The following is a 17,195-nucleotide window of genomic DNA, read 5'->3' on the forward strand; positions in this document are numbered from 1 at the left end:
AAGAGCGGTCTGGTGGCCAACACTACACACAATAATGGATGTCCTGACCAAGAATTATATTTTCATCATATTCCATGACAAAATTAGATATTTGAGCCATTTCTTCTGATGTTTTAAAATGCTCCAAGCACCTGCCTTTCTCTGTTAAGAGCCTCTAAACTCTCCCTCAATTTCAAAACATCACATTAATGCAGAAGTGAAAGGGGACAGAGAAACCCTCAGAAAAGCCACACTGGAGATCCCATTTTCCTTGGACATAAAAATGTCATGAAACCAGGAACATGTTGCATTATTCCCACTATTTGTCACAACCCGTTTCTACTCTTCCAAGAAGAACTCATTTCCCAAAAAATTCTACCAATTCCAAGGACGTTTTGCTCCCTTCAATCCCACATCCAACATTTCTAGCAAATTAGGACCTTCTATTTTTATAGGTAAGTACAGCTACAGCAGTGCCAGATGCAGTTCGACCTAGCACCAAATCAGGAGATGTGTTTAAAGCGATTGACTCACTGAGCTGGGATGAGTCTGGAAGCCTGGAGGAGCACACACCTCTGAGCCACAAGAAGGGCCTCCCACTGTCAGAAGCCCACATGGCACTTGGCCTCACAAAGACCTCACAACTTGCTTGCAAGCAAGAACAACAAAATTCCTCCAAAGCTGTAATTTTATCCAGTCATCTGATGACAGGGAGAGGTTTTAACGGTGTGGATTCTGCAGGCTGTTCTGTCTTACTCTGGTAAGATTATGTTTCCAGAGGAAAGGAGAATTTTTCAGGCATCCTGCTCAGACCACTCAGCTTCCAAGGCAGCATTGGCCCATCTTCTACAACCACAGCAGCTCAACATTCAGCCTAAACTGATAAGCTTCTTGGTAACTTCAGGAAAGCAGCACACTTTAACCTTGGCAGCTCAAACTGACAAGCAAAGCCCCTTGCCCTGAATCCAGCATAATTACAATCAAACATTGGGATGCAGATCAGAGCCCAAATCCCGCTTCCATCCAGGCTGCCAACCTCTCCATTTTGCAGCTGCAGCACAACCTAAACGACTACAATACTGACAGTGCTCCAAAGTCTTCCTCTAATTCCTCAAGTGAGCAAAACCAAGCCAAGTTATCCCATAAGTCACTCAGTTTATTACAGGATCTTAAACTAATGCAAGGCTTATAAAGCATGTGATTAGTATGCCATTGGCAACATGGAAGAAGGAGAAAAGGAGACACCACTCTGAAGATGTGAGAATCAGAAAACTTTTTTTCCCCTGCACACCAAACTGACATCACACACCAAACTGACATGTTTTACAAGAAAATGACATCTTAAAATATCACAGGCATTCAAACTTTATGAAAAGCATAGGGAGCACTGCTCATCCCATGTGTTTCAGGCTACTTTGTAAGCTCAAGAACACAGTGCTTCAATTCCCATGAATCATACAGGGCTCATCAGTGGACTGGTTTATCAAACACTGGAAAGGACAGAAACTCGCCCTGGGGAAAAATAAACACAAAATGCTGCAGTGGCACCATTTGCAGTGTGTAGCTGCCACCTATATTCATCTAACTGGTATATAATGCTGAAGCTGTGGGCTATCATCATTCTTCCTTTCTTTCCTCGGGGAAACATGCAAGCAACCAACTTCTTTCTTCAATTACTCTCACAAAAGCATTGCCCAACTGAAGTAAACTCTTAAAAATATTTGAAAGCACTCAAATATTACAGAATCAAGAGATTCTGAAAAAGCCAAATTCAAGACAATACACAGAATATTTACCTGGGGCATGGAAACTTTTCATACTTCAACTCCTGCTTTTTCATCTTCCAAGGCCTTTGCAAGCATTAATCTTCACACAGTATCTTTGAAGAAGGCATCTTTAATGCCTTGTTAGAGAAAAGGAATCTGAGGCAGCAACTCATGGCCAAAGGCCAGAGCATAAATTTATCAGAGAAGTCCTCAAGCTTTAGTTCTGTACCTCCTTGTCTCCTTTCTCCTGCTGTCCTCTTTTTAAAACCTGATATACAGAAACACCGTAAGGCAAGAACCACATTCCAGAAAAGCAAACATTTCAAGCCTTCAAACAATAATATGGAGCTTAAATGATAACATCTTACCAAGAACAGACACATCAGAGTACAATCATGTTAGCTTCCAATAGTCAACATGTTAACATAGAAATTAAAAGGTCAAGCTACGCTTTTGGAAACCAAATCAATAGTTGCAGCATTTAAACGCTTTTTCTCTTCAACAATTAGAACATCAGAAGGACAGCAAGTAAAATGAAGGTGTACAAGTCCAAAATCTGCACTCTCAAGCTTTAGCTTGAGCATTTCTGTTTATAAAATGGAGTAGACACAACATTTCTGTTCTGAAGATGACAGTGTATAAGCCAGGCATTACTTTCTTCATCTCTTACCATACCAAAAAGTCCATTCTTTCCCATTTAAATTCCCACTCATTAAAATAAGTTTGTCTTAGTCAGCTCACTTCAACGTGGAGGTAACAAAGCCAATGTAAGAATTTAGGAAACAAGCATTTCACAAACTTGTGTTCCTTTGATGCATCATGCAGCAGGTCTGAAGACAAATAAAGTAACCACCAACTTAGCACAGAGAAAGACAGCCAAGTAAGCTTCAATCTCATGCTCAGAGGTTAGAGGTGCAATGGGCCAGAGAAATGAGCACAGAATGAGAGACTCCAGGGGCAGCTATTCAATAGCTGCAGACAATTTTGCAAATGGTGGTCTACTTCCTGATACTACATCCCATGAAGATGACCATAAGACCCCTTGAACAGAGCAGGCTATGGTTTGAAATGAGTCAGGATGCCATCAGTCCAGCCAACTCAAATTCACAAGACTGAATTCTGAAGTGCTCTGGGATAGTACAATGCTGGGCTACAGCTCAACATTCAGAGGTATTTGAAGGCCGCTCACTACAGTCCAAGAGTTAAAAATTCAACAACCAAATGGGTAAGCAGGGACTCTTCGAGCACAAGCTGATAGCTCTCACCCTGGAAAAAGTTTCTCTGTAAATTCTTCAGATACAGTCACTATGTTATCCTGAACACTAATAAAAGCACCATGCTTCTAAAGAGCACACCCATCAAACAACAATAACTTTCACAAATATTAAGCTGCAAGAAGTGCAATTCTCTGCACATGGAGAGAAACACAGACTCTGCCAAGATCTCAAAGCAAATCCAAACAGCTCATCTGGGCAAGAGTGAAGAGCTGCTATCTCCTCACACAACACAACTGCTCTCCCAAAAGGTATAGCAGCGGGTAAAAAGCAATTCCAGGCCCAGGGGGTTTGTTTTGCTTTGCTTCTTTGTCGGTTTTTGTTGCGTTTTTTTTTAGGGAAGAATCAGTGGCACTGACTGGAAAGTTTTCCACAGACACATGATCGTTCCTACAGAAACAGAATAAACACTGTTTACTATTTATACACCCTATTGTAGGAAACAGTAAGTGAAAATACTTAGATCAATGGCACAGAGCTGAAGTTGCCCTATGAAGCTAGTAGTATGAGACACAAGAATAACCTCAGTTGTCTTCTATACCTAGAGTGAAGCACTGAAATCAGAAAACTAGAAGTTTAAAAGGGTGAAAGTTTAAAAGGGTTCCTAAGAAATTATTCTTCCCAAAGCTAACACCACACTTGGTAACCAGGAGGCCTCTACTTTATAAGGAGTATGTGTGATTAACTCACCTACTTCCTATCCAAGCCACAGCCAGTTGCCAAGACTACACGAGGCCAGTGCCAGGCTTTATAACCCTGCCTTACAACCCAAGGAGTCTGAGCCAACTGACTTCTTTCCAGATTTCAGCACACTTCCTCCGCAGCTCCACCGTTAGGAAAGCTGTGAGGAGCATCTTCAGGGGTAAATACTCCATTCTGCCAAAGTGACAGTTAGGCTTCCAGACATTCCCATGCAAACCATCCCTGTCACATCCCCACACGGACTCCTTGCTCACTCCTTTCAGAAGAGGAAGGAAGAAAAAAGCTTAGTTTCAAACACCATTTTTTTTAAAGTACTGAACACCATGCTTAAAAAAAAAAAAAAAGAGCCCCAAATAAACATGACTGAAAATTTCCTCATCTTAAAAAAGAAAAGTATCACAGACTAGAGGAATTTAAAACAATCTTCGTATCTTTCAGCACATGGAATTGACAATGATGCCAATACAACGCAGATTATTCCTAACAGGAGAGATGTCTCCCTCTCCAAAAGTGCTGACAGTGAAATAGGTATTCTTATGACATTTTTAATTCTCTACCCATCAAGACAGGGAATAGAATCTGGCTTCCCCTTCTCAGACAAATAGCTGTCCTCACAGACTGAAGTCCCACATTCAGTAGTATCAAGAGGAGGCAGATTAAAAAGTCACCAAGAACTCTTAAAAAAAATACAGGTAACATTATGTGCAAGACTCAACATGTTAAAATAGCACAAGTTTATCAGATGATTCACATCTAGTAAGGAGAAAGTTGTTTAAGGTAGCCTTAAGGAATGGTTTTGCTTTTGCTTGTCCTAACCACCACCACCCAGTGTTGAAAGTTGCCATAATACATACACATCCACGTTCTTAAAATGTTTTGTTTTCTTTTTTTCTCTACATACACATTTTAGAGTCAGGGAAATCAAGCAAATGCAGAATTCATCCAGCAACAGTCAGATGCTCTTATGTGCACCAGAACACAGTGAAGACAAACTTGCTGGCTAAGCAACATCCATGGGACAGGCAACTAGCCCTTGGAAATGGGCCATTTAACTCCACCCTCTGACACTCGCCCTGCAGCAGCACACTTGGTGCCAAATCCACAGGGATGCTAGGTGGCTACAGCCCATTTCCTATGGGCACCTATGCTTCTCAGATCTCTCCACCTCCATTTTTCTGTCTGGAAGCTCAGAATGTGCCTGTTAACAAGAGGGAGGTGTTGGTGTTTCTGCTGTTTACCCAGTTGGATTGCAACTCTTCTCCCAAGTAATCACAATTCCTAATGCAAGGAACAAGCAAGGGTCCAGAACACCATCCCATAACCAGGAAATCATCATTAGTTTGCTATGCTAACAGAAAGGAAATTACCTTGTTTCATTAACATGTTCACTTAGTACACTTTCATCTCCTGGAAAATCCTCAAAATAAACAAAGCAAGTCCCAGTTGCCCTCACCAGATACTGGTGAAGCTGTGCACGCAGAAACACAATTAAACTATTTCCCAGAGCAGCCAACAGCTGGGGAAGCGACTCAGCTTCTCAAGCTTTGTCCTCTGTGGAACTAACAGCACTGCTGAGCAATGCCTGGAGAGGGACAGGCTACAGACACTACCAGATGCACACTAGGGAAAAACACACCAGCAAAGAGTTTGCATAACAAAAGCAAACAGCACCCATACAGCCAGCTGAGCTGCAGAGACAGACAGGCAGGCAGTAGGACTGGAACGTGTCCCTGGTATAAATCTGCAGCCTCCCAAAGGGCTCACTCCGCATGTTTTATGGATGTCACTGCACTGCTGCTCCCAAGTTTCTCCACAGACTTTTTCAAGAGCTTTCAGACCACCAAACATCACTTGAGACAAGTTTTCACTCCAATTTGCAAGAAGAGGCTTTCAGCAGAGACACAAGCGCTCCTCCAACATCCATTTGAAATCTGTTACATGAGAGGAATCACAATTATCCAGAATCTTTTGCTGCATGCTCCCAGGTATCCACTGATAACCTTGGGGCAAATTAAACACTGTCTTCACTCACAGAATTTCTGTCTTATTACAAACAGAAATTAGATTTTTAAGAAAGCTGGAGTCTTTCTTGGCTGTCTGGTTGGGTTCCTTCAAGCAGATCCAGTTTTCTTGACTGTTTTTAATACTAACACTTACTCTGTACATACGCACATCATGGAACCACGGGGGCATAATGAAAACCAGAATTATTTCTGCAGATCCTAATATCCAAATACTGATGTACTATTTCTTTAACAGAGCAGGCTACTAGGAGTATGAAGAAGGTAAACACAAAGTATTCCTTCCTCTCCAACTGCTTTTTTTCCTAGAGAACGCTGAGATTAAGTCCAGGATCTTTACCATTTCAGTCACTCTCAGCAAACTAAATAGCACTATTTTCTCACTAATGTTCCCCTCTTTTCTCAGGAAATCCGTATTTCTGTCAATTAGCACTAGCTCACTTAAAAGGGAGGGCACAGCATGAATTCAAACAGGAGTTAGAACTTCACCCAGTTACTCTTCCAAGTTTAGCTTCCAGAGGTTCAAACTTCAGTTTATTGCATGAACGTACCTAATAAATTATTCAGTAGATGTAACTACACTTCTTTTGTAAAACCTATGCTTTCCCATACATAAAACTTGGCACTAAAAAGCCATTTGAACTTTTTTTTTCTGTTGTACATGAGTGTACAGAGCATCTTCCTTTGAGGAAAAGGGACTCAATCAAGCTGTAAATAGTAACTACTGAAAGAAGCTGAAAGGTTGCTGAAAAGGATGCCATGGATACCCTGCAGCAAGGACTGCTGCAGAACTCCTGCAACAGGATGCAGCTGTGCCCTGTGGCAGAAAAAAACAGTGAGATGTCTGTGATAGAGTATTAAGTAACATTTGTTTTAAAAAAAGTATACCTAAGTGCTCCATACCCATCAAAACCTGCAGGGAGACTCAGCTCCACGGAACCTGCAGTCCAGACCACCTCAAGACACTCCCCCTCTAACTTGTTATATGCATGTATGTATAATGAAGACACAAACCCAAGAGCAACTGCAAGAAGAGTATCTGCATATTTCTGAGAAATTCTTCAAACCTGCCACTGGTATGTTTCCAAGAAAATGTTATCTTCTAAAGGAAAACAATGACACAGAGGGGAAAATGCTTGATAATGTGGGAGTGAGGATGACACAGCACATGTTATGCAGACACACAGAAACATGAAAAGCAGCATTAGAAAACTCAAGCATCATGCTGAACACAAGGGAATGGAACAATTCCTATTACTTATTTATTTTTAAGAGAGAAGCAGTAACATTCAAGTCCTGGCAGTCCAAGTGAATACCAACAAGAGAGGGAAACAAATCAACATCAGCACGCACAGATGATCAGAAATCAAGACTAGAAAGTTCCGCTATGGATGCAACTAAGCAAATTGTACAAGAAATATAAGGAAATAAATAAAGCTACAAGTCTGAGTTACTTCTTTCAGTAACACATCTGTGTTTAAAGATAAGATACTAGAAACATTAATAAAGACAGAAGGTTTACTAAACCATTTAAGTAGTCATGGAGGAGTTCAAGATCTTTCAACAAGTAACTGAAAACATGGTGAAATGGCCTGAAGAACTCCAGCCTGCCTGGACTCTGCCAGTCTTGTAAAGCAACATCTCTCTTGGGATGGGCAGGAACAAAAGAGAGCAGTGTGGTGTCACACCAGTCAGGCAAGTGATTAAAAGTAGTTATCCACCTATGATTTATTTAACATAGTACTTTTCCCATTTGGTAAAATAGGGATGAAAGTGACCTCTACAAAAGCCATATGCTAGTTTCTGTAGCAAACTGTTCTGCCTGTTACAGAGACTTCCTTATACTCAGCTAAATTCTCCTCATGTCTTTACATTACTAATCCCCTCTGCATCCTAAATCCTCCCTGCTGGGAACAGTCACACCCTTTAAATACATTTTAAAAAGCAGGAAAAAGCTTTTCAGAAAGCGATGTACAAGATGCTGAGGATGATAAATTGCAGCAATAAAAGCTTGGCTCTAGTATCAAATTAGATCCTTACTTACACATCAAAAATAGCGCTTGGAGAACGTGCCTCAGAACATGGCTGGCTTCCCAAAATGCTGATGGGTGCTTTTGAAAGCCAATGCTTTATGAATGACTAAAGCAAATCGAGTCATACAACCTAAGAAAAAACAGCAGGGCATTTAAAAAAAACAACCAAAAACCTAACTCATCAGTTTAAAACAGTCTTCAGGGCTTTCAAACAATAAAAAGGACAATTTTTTAATGTGCTTAGGAAAATGACAAATTTAAAAAAGGAGAACTTAACTAAATTTTAGTGGGGGAGGAGTCACTTTAGCACTTGATAAAAGACTGTCTTTTATTGTAACCCACAAGCAAAATAGGCTGATGAGATAAATCTGGAAATCAGAAACACTCAGCAACTTCCCAATAGAAAGCCTCAAAGTTTATACATGGAAGAATACACTTATAAAACGGGGTGTGAGTTCAGGAAATAACAGCACATTAGAGGCAAGAAATAACGCAGAAAACAGGAAGAAGACAGGGACAGCAGGCAGGAACAAATAATCTAACAGCTTTCTAAAAATACCCTGCATTATCTCATTACCAAGCATTTCTTACACATCCCCCATATGTAAACCAATCTTGGATGCGCTGCGTGTAAATATCTTTAGTAAAATTTGCTTATGTCTTGCAAAGTATCTTATAAGGAAAATCCACCTGCCTGCAGCATCTGAAAGGGAACAGTAGCTCCTACATCCACAGGAGAACATTTCTTTGGAAATGACTGAATCTTGTGCATTTGACAGTTGACTCCACAGTCAGTTTAGCTGTTCTGTGGTGAAACTTCAATACACAGATTTCTCCTCCTTTCCACTCACACTGCAGTAAGGAATTTTAAGTGCAGCTGTCAACCACAGAAGTTAATAATACAAAATTAGAGACACTTTAATTTTTTTAAAAGTTACACTTCAGCATTAGAAAAAAATATTTTGTTGCCACAAATTATGACAACACATAGTAATGCCATTTGGGTTCTTGGATCTAGAGCACTCAGCAAGTCCCTAAAACAACTGCTCCATTCAAGCAGGACTGTGCTACTGAAATTGGCAGAAACACAACTAGAATACCAGCTAGCAAAACAAAAGTATGGGTTATTTTATTGTCAACATAGGAACCCCACACAATCATTCCTTGGGTTGAAATTATTTCCCTATCAAAAATCAGATGTCTCAATTTTTAGCAAAAGAGGAATTTCCCAAAGCTTACTTAAGCTGATTTATTCCCTCTGTCATACAGAAAGGAGTTAGATTTATGATAAAGACAAGAAATCCAGGCATTATGAGATCTTAATATGCAAGACGTTCTTCTTCACTAAGAAAGGGATTAAGATTTTCTACGTCACGAGTGTTCACATCTCTCAGTGCAATTAACTCGGGAGGTAATCTACCAAATGTAAAGAGAAATGGCAGATTAAGAAAAAAGCAAACAAGTATGTGGAAAAGAAGCAAATTTCAATTAAAACACAACTGAAATATGGGTAGGATCCCAGGAGGTATGCAAGAATAACAGAAGGAATGGATTCCTGCCGTGAACAGCTGTGAGCTGGAGAAGGAAGAGAGAAGAGGGTGAGCAAGATGGAGGTGTCTTCAAAACACAACAAAACAAACAAAACACACACACTGAAGGAAAGCTGGGACAAGCTAAGGCCACAGTTGGATTTCAAAATTAATAGGAAAAGACAGAACAAAGGAAGAAAGACCATTTACATTGGCAAGTTATATGAGAGCAACCCAACTCAATGTTTTGAAGGGCAAGGCCTGAACAGACCAAAAAGCTGCACCTTATCCCTTCTCCTGAAGAAAAACAAAAAAAAAAAACAAAACCAAAAAAAAAAGTGTGAAAAGAGTGAATGAATTCCCTTCCAAGTCCTGCTTTCCAAAGTTCTAAAATGTTGCCTTCCAAAAAGTTAAAAACTACTGTAACCTTCATGAATTCACAGTGGGGGACAGCCTTTTTATTAGCACCAAGTAACCATCTGACAGGCATTAATTTAATGTCTACTGACTCATGCTAAGAGTGAATGAATTCCCTTCCAAGTCCTGCTTTCCAAAGTTCTAAAATGTTGCCTTCCAAAAAGTTAAAAACTACTGTAACCTTCATGAATTCACAGTGGGGGACAGCCTTTTTATTAGCACCAAGTAACCATCTGACAGGCATTAATTTAATGTCTACTGACTCATGCTATGTATTTGAAATAGGAAGCAAAGCTGTGACTTCAACAGAACATGTGTGAGACACACAGTACATTGTACTTCACTGCACAACACTGGCTATCAGGTCATGGAAGGCAAGCACCCACAAAACCAACTAAGAAATAAGAAGCTATTCCAAACTTCAAATCAAATAAACAATTTAAGTTGCATGGAAGCATGCCTTTCCAATTGTCAGGACACTCTCCAGCTCTCATTCCCTTCTTTAAAATCCCTCCTTCAAAATATTGACCCAGGCAGCAGTCCCTTGGGAAAGCATCCCACAGACCCACATGCAGACTCACCAACACACTGGCTCTGGGAAATCATTTGAAAAATGGTTACGTGGATTTTGTGGTTACTTCCGTATGATCTGCTTTAAATTGATCCAGAAAAGCTGCACACACGTGGTTTTAGATAAACTAGTCCAAATGTACTGTAACTCTGAAGGAAAACATATAGCACCCTGCTCAGTTGTAAAATTCAGTGTATTTCCTTCCAGAAGTGGTAAATGAACAGATCGCTTCCTCTGGAAGAGAGCCCTCTGAAAAACAATTTTCTTGCCCTTTGTTGTCTCATACAGACTCCAAAAAGGACCTTTCCAGATTTCTCCTCACAAATGCTTTCCACTTCTCTCACCTACGTTAGCTGGGACTCTGAGCAACCCGGTCTAGTGGGAGGTGTCCCTGCCCTTGCAGGGGGGGTGGATCTAGATGATCTTGAAGGCCCCTTCCAACTCTGACGATTCTGTGATTCCCACAGCACAGCATGGTCCGCCACACCAGGACAAACACACCCATAACAACAACTCTTCAGTAATTTTCACATATCGTGCAGCAGGTGAAGTGACAATACTGACAGCCAGCATGACACCAGTGCCATGCAAGTGCTATCAAAGGGAAGGAAATGCCACGCTTAAAAAAGCAACACACAGAGATGACAAAGCAAAGCACTGGATCCTCACAATCCTACGTCATTAAATTTACAGGCTAGAAAAAGCTTAAGAAGTCTGAAAAGCAATTATGTTATATTCAGTTACAGCTGAAAACAGATTATACAGCATTTGAATAAACAGCTCCAATTTCCCCAGGGACTTAAGAAAAAGAAGACAAAAACCAAACAGCAAGTTCATTGTAGCTGAACTCTAATAGGAAGTGGCTTAGTTTACAAACGCTAAAAGCAATGTGCAGGACATCCCATGGTTTAGGTTGACTTGTGGGTCAAAGGCTTATTGAGAGCTTTGGCAGCAATATTTTTCCTATTGCTTGCTATGGAAGACCTGAAGTGGCATAATTAAATGCAACTATTTACTTTTATATGAAAAACAAGCAGCTTCATTCTGTCATCCTTGGGCATGAAAACGTGTTTTCACACTAGCAACTCTTAAGCCAGCCCTTGGCAGACAAATGCTTCTAACATTTTATCCTTTTTCAAACAAGATTAAAAAAAAGACTATATATCTCTCAGGACACACACAGCATAAGATATAACTGTAAACCCTGAGCTGTCCTTACCATGGTTTTCTGCTGCCACAAAGGGGCCCCAAGTCCAAAGGCCTGAGAGAAAACAATCAAATGCTTTTGGCATCTTTTCAAGATTAAAAGCCAAGCCACTTCACATAGACTGCACAAATCCTGCCCTGAAACTGATCCTTGTTCCACCACTATTCTCCTCTAACTAATGTAAATAGCTAATTGCATAGGTTCACTTGGATTGCAAACACAAAGAGAGGAGGACAAACAAGGGAAAACAATTGTGGCCTAAAAGCAAACAACTAGAAAGCAATTAAGACCAAACATCACTGTCATGTAGTAAACACAACTTTCACACTGAACACTGCCTTTCCTCCTATATTGGTTATGGGGTGTTTTTCCAAACTAATGCTTCTATCCAAAGAAGCAAACATGTAAGAGCATTTAGAAGTGCCAGTCACTCACTCAGAATCATAGCATATGCTGAGTTAGAAAAGGACCCATTGGGATCAGAGTCCAACTCCTGTCCTTGTGCAGAGCATCCCAAAAATCACACCATGTGCCTCAGAGCATCACCCAAACGCTTCTTGAACTCGGGCAGCCTTGGTGCTGTGACCACTGCCCTGGGGTGCTGGGTCCAGTGCTCAACCACCCTCTGGGTGAAAAATCTTCTCCTGATATCCACCCTAAACCTCCCCTGATTCAGCTTCCTGCCATTTCCCCCAGCCCTGTCACTGGTCACAGGAGTGAAGAGATCAGGACCTGTCCCATCTCTTCCCCTGGTGAGGAAAGTCACAGACTGCAATGAGGTCACCCCTGGGCCTCTTCTTCTTCAAGCTGAATAATCCAAGTGACCTCAGCCGCTCCTCAGGAGACATCTTTTCCAGACCCTTCCCCATCCTTGTGACTCTCCTTTGGACCCTCTCCAGCAGCTTGATGTCCTTTTGATACTGTGGTGCCCAAACCTGCAGGCAGTGCTCCAGGTGAGGCCACACCAGAGCAGAGCAGAGCAGGACAACCACCTCCCTCCACCGCCTGGCAACGCTCTGCTTGATGCACCCCAGGACACAGGTGGCCCTCCTGGCTGCCAGGGCACACTGCTGGCTCATACTCATATGTTCTCCAAACCAGAGTGGCAGAAGTGTGATTTTTTTTTTGTCACACACAAAGCCATATGAAGTTTAAGGAGTGGGTTGGTGATCCAGCTCATCTTACTCCATTGCCAGTTTGCACAGAAAAAAGAGGGAGCCTCCTCCTCCCGGTCTTTTACCACATCCAGACACTCCTGCTGTTTCCATTATTCCAACACCATCCCTCATGTCACTACAGCATGACACCAAGTAACTAAATTAGCAAAATGCTAATCCTACCAAAAAGGCATTAATAGTTTTCTGCTGGTTTAGCTTCTTCAACCAGCTCATTAGAAGGACTAGAAGTACCTCAGTGAGGTTATCCCTAGCAGCAAACTGCACCTGAAGTGTTCTGGGGTCTCCAGGGAGGATCAATTTTGAGTTAAGCAGAGAAACAAGCACTGTAAAAGGTCTTCTGATTTCAAGAGAGTTTGAGAATTGCAAGATGAACTGTACCACAGGCAGCGCAAGGGGCAACATGAACATCTTTGGGTAAGTTTCTCATTGCCATGGTTTACATGAAGCTTTCTGCTCTTTGGTGTTCTCCCTGTGAGAGCAGCTGCCATCCAAGGGGCACTTCTTTTGACAGCAGGCATTTCAAACCAGAATTAGAGTTAACACAGCGAGTGAAGCAACATGCTTCAACAATGTTCAGCAGAAATTTCAGGTAAAAGCATAGATTTCTACAGCAAATCATTCAACGACTTATAGAACCACTTAAGTTGGAAAAGACCCTGAAGATCATTCAGCCCAACCACTAACTTAACACTACAGATGAAAGCTGTAAGCAGCTAAAAAAAAAGTATTTTACTTTGTGAAGTTCACTGTCAGAGATGATTTTATGTAAACTCTATAATGGATCCTTTAGCTTTCCTCAAAATTTCCTAATATTAGTTGCCAGGAGTTAAAAAAATAATATTTTAAAAGTTGCCAGTTCTCTCTCCAATTTACTCACAGCCAAACTCAAGACACTTGACATTTCTGGTACTCTTTTAAACAAACAAACAAACAACAAAACAAAACAAACACAAAACAAACCAAAAAAAAGGAAGAAAAAAAAAACACCAGCATCACTTGTAGTAATGGTTAAACAAGAGATTTTTGCAGCAATGTGACACATTCATGTGTCAAGAGCCCTGATCTCTGCTCTAGGAACACAGCCTGCATTACACTCACCAGGCCAAAACTGAAGAAAACCAGGATATTAAAACACAGGGAGAAAAACATCTGAATGCTCAACAAGCATGTATTTCCTGTTTCCAACAGTTCATAAATGCCTACATGTTGATTTTCAACGACAGAAATGCCAGTTTAGAAGTGCTTAGCAGTCTTCTATGCAAGTCCCTGATAAAGAGAAGATAAATACCACATCTCCAGCTCTTAACTACAAAAGGAGCATCCGGTTGCTCTCCAGCTAGAGTAAGCTGAAAAGCACTTTAGTAATGGCGTTCATTCAGTAAGTAACATCTAGGAAAGCTGAAGAAGGGGAAACAGCAAAGAGCCATGATGTGCTTCAAGAGCAGACTGGGAAGTCAGGAAAGCCAACGGTGCTTGTCAATCTGGAAGCAAGCACATCAGCTCTGACTTTTGTATTACTCAGAAAGAGATGCAAGAGGGGAAAAAAGGTCTCACTCCACCTTCTGTACATACATATACACACAAACTATGATTTTAATTGAATTTTTTATAAAAGCTAACCCACATACACCATCAGAAGCAACTCCTAGGCTCTGCTGTGTAACAAGACAGAAGGGAACACCTTTCCCTCAGTTTCATTTCCAACTTAAATTTGCACTGATTCATAAACATAAGCACCTAAACAGCAGCTACTCATCCTCATCCCTCCCTGCTGTTTCTATCAGCTCCTAGTCTTTCAAATCCTCATCAGTTGCCACTACCTACATGAAAGTCATTGTTAAAAAAAACCCTATATGCTGGAATTTTCTGAGAGGAATTTACTAATATGTATATGGTTTGGATTTATTTTTTTTTTAAGAAAAGGCAACGTCAAAACTTGCATACTCAAGCTGAATCCTTTCCTTTTAAAAAGAAATGGTTTTATCTCACTTCTTTCTTACGTAAGCTTTACCAGCATAGGATAACACAAGCATGTTACCATATGGCACGCCTACCAGAACTATCTTTATTTTTTTTTTCCTTGGAGATGTAACTATGCTGTAGTTTCCTTTCAGGGAGAACTTAGGAAGCTAAATTTTTCAGGACCTGAAGATATTTTCTAGTCCAATTCCCATTTTAAAAATGTTGTTAAAGCTTCAGGATAATATGTTCAACCATTGGAGAGGTTTATAAAGTATTTTCAGAAAGGAAGAAACAGATTGGGAAGAGAAAACAGTGGCACTGAAAATAACAATTGCTGTCAAAACTGAGTTGTATTAATTCAGTGACTCGCCTCACAAGACAGTCTTTTTATAATGTTACCCATAACGAGAGAAGACAATGGTTTCCCTTGATTCCCCCCTCTCTCTGGGTAGCTTTCTATGTCACTGGCCCTAGCAACAGCAAAGAATAGCAGTGGATTTGTCAGCAGACAAGGACTGTGCAACAAGGGGGGGCCTGCACCCTGTGTTATCCAAGCATAATCGCCCTGTTATTTCACAACAAGCAAGTCTGCCAGCACAGCACAGCTTTTGGTATCACCCTTGGGTGTCAAACTGACAAACCACAGCCCGGTCATTGATGATAAACCTGTGTGACAGGTTCACTGCAATTTAGAAAAACGTTTCCAGTTGAAGGGCACAGGGACAATCTTCATCTGCCACAACCTTATTAAGAGTTCAAAAGTGCTAGTTCTCAAGGAAAAAACAGTATTGCCGACACAGGGAGAATAGCATGGACAAGCCATCAGTTTTGCTACCTCCATACCAAGGAAACTGTCAGTGAAAAAGGGGGTGAAAACGTGCCGGGAAAAACTACATAAGTACCGTGAAAAGATGGGGGCTTTGCAACTCAACATACAAGTTGGTACCACTAAATCTGGAGAAGTGTAAAGATACCCAATCACAGTGAATAATTCTATCAAGTTAACATGAAACTCAAGTTTGAAAAAAGACAACATTAACTTTCTGAACACTTAAAAAAAAAACAACCAAAAAAACCCACACAACTACTTGCCAGTAACAGCAAGTTTCCCTGGCCTCCCTGAGGCCTACAAGGCATATTTTTAAATCACTTTTAAAAAAATCCATTTTTAGACTGCAGAAGAGCAAATTAGGTGCTGCCTACAACACCCCACCAACAACAGCCCTGCCACACAATAACTTCATTTTCCATTTCTATATTTCATCCAGCAGGAGCACCTGAAACAATGGAGGTGGGGGTAGAAGGTTGCTCCCCTAGGTTTCAGGAGGGTCTGGAAAAAGAAGCCAGTATCTCATTACTGCCTGTGACAGAAGGTGGAGGGTTCCATGCTTTTCCATTACCAGATAGCCAAATGGCAGGGTGAGGGAGGCTCTCTAATTTGCAATCCAGACTCCCAGGACACCACTGTCCTTGAAATCCTGTGTTCCACCCCACCTTTCTCCATTGCAGCAGCTGAGAATTATGAAGGAGGGGGACAGCTGGGCTTCTCATTAGGTGCATGGAGTGTCATCTGTACCCACCTCCATGTGCAGCTTCCACCCTGCAGCTGAAAGGTGTCTTTCACAACCCCTCCTGGGGTATGGCAGCACAAGCACAATGACAGCCAAGATGGTTTGGGACAGCAAAGTTAAAAGATAAAGGCAATGGAGAGATTTAGAAGGCAGCCAGTGGTGGGTGTTACTTGTCTCCATGAGAACACGACTAAGCAGAAGGCTCCAGCTCCCAAGATAAAGTATCTTCTCTAAAACCAGGCTACATCTACATCTGTCGGTTACCAATGTAAGCCTTGACCAACTGTCAGATACGGTGGCAACGGTCCCACCGACTGCTCGCGTGTAACTCTGGGGGTAACGGCCTTAATGGAGCTCGGTTCTGCAAGGGCGCCTTTTTCAGCTGTGTGGATTTCCCTTCCTTCCCTAGAGCACATCTTCACTTTAATTAATAGGTCACTGAACCGGTTTATGTTAATTGTCAGAAGTACCTCGTCTTTGTTCCCAAGGGGAGGGACCAAAGTTCATTCAGTTGTTGCCGACAAAGCAAAACTGCAGAACGCAAGGGTAGCTGCACACACCTAAACTGCCACCAATTCCTAAGGGAGGCTTTTTTTTGCCTTTTTTTTTCCCCCCCGCAGTAGAGAATTGCCTCCTCATTACCGATGTGCATCCTGCTCCCAGACCCCCCCCGCAGCTGCGCAACCCGCACCTGAGCGGGGAATGAACTTCTCACAAGGCTGCTGCCCCCGCACCCTCCCGCTTAACTCATCTACCGCAGTAACGCTACGGGCTGTAACTTCTCCCCACACCACGCTCGCTACGAGTGAAAAAAATAATTAATTTTAAAATATATCAAAATTTTTTTAAAAAATAAAATAAATTAAAAAGGGAATCTACTCGCCCCGCGCGGCTGCTTTTCAGATTCTCCTCCCCGTTGCTCGGAGAGGTTGAAGAAGGTCAGGACCCCCGTCCCGGCCGAACCGCCGCCCGCCCGGCCCCCGTT

General features: G+C 41.6%; 2 protein-coding genes across 2 annotated transcripts in view; one reads left to right on the forward strand and one right to left on the reverse strand.

Annotated features, from left to right (window-relative positions):
• Positions 1–3,894, reverse strand: part of MOB1B (MOB kinase activator 1B) — a 23,962-nt gene extending 20,068 nt beyond the window's left edge. Inside the window, exon 1 of the mRNA XM_010008529.1 lies at positions 3,811–3,894. Coding sequence (XP_010006831.1) covers positions 3,811–3,894 — 84 coding nt within the window. The remainder of the gene's footprint in view (positions 1–3,810) is intronic.
• Positions 3,895–7,282: 3,388 nt separating this feature from the next.
• The window catches only part of GRSF1 (G-rich RNA sequence binding factor 1), a 36,602-nt gene continuing 26,689 nt past the window's right edge, over positions 7,283–17,195 (forward strand). Inside the window, exon 1 of the mRNA XM_010008530.1 lies at positions 7,283–7,309. Coding sequence (XP_010006832.1) covers positions 7,283–7,309 — 27 coding nt within the window. The remainder of the gene's footprint in view (positions 7,310–17,195) is intronic.

Source organism: Chaetura pelagica, unplaced genomic scaffold, assembly GCF_000747805.2.
Source record: "Chaetura pelagica isolate M959 unplaced genomic scaffold, ChaPel_1.0 scaffold272, whole genome shotgun sequence".
NCBI classification, from domain to species: Eukaryota; Metazoa; Chordata; class Aves; order Apodiformes; family Apodidae; genus Chaetura; species Chaetura pelagica.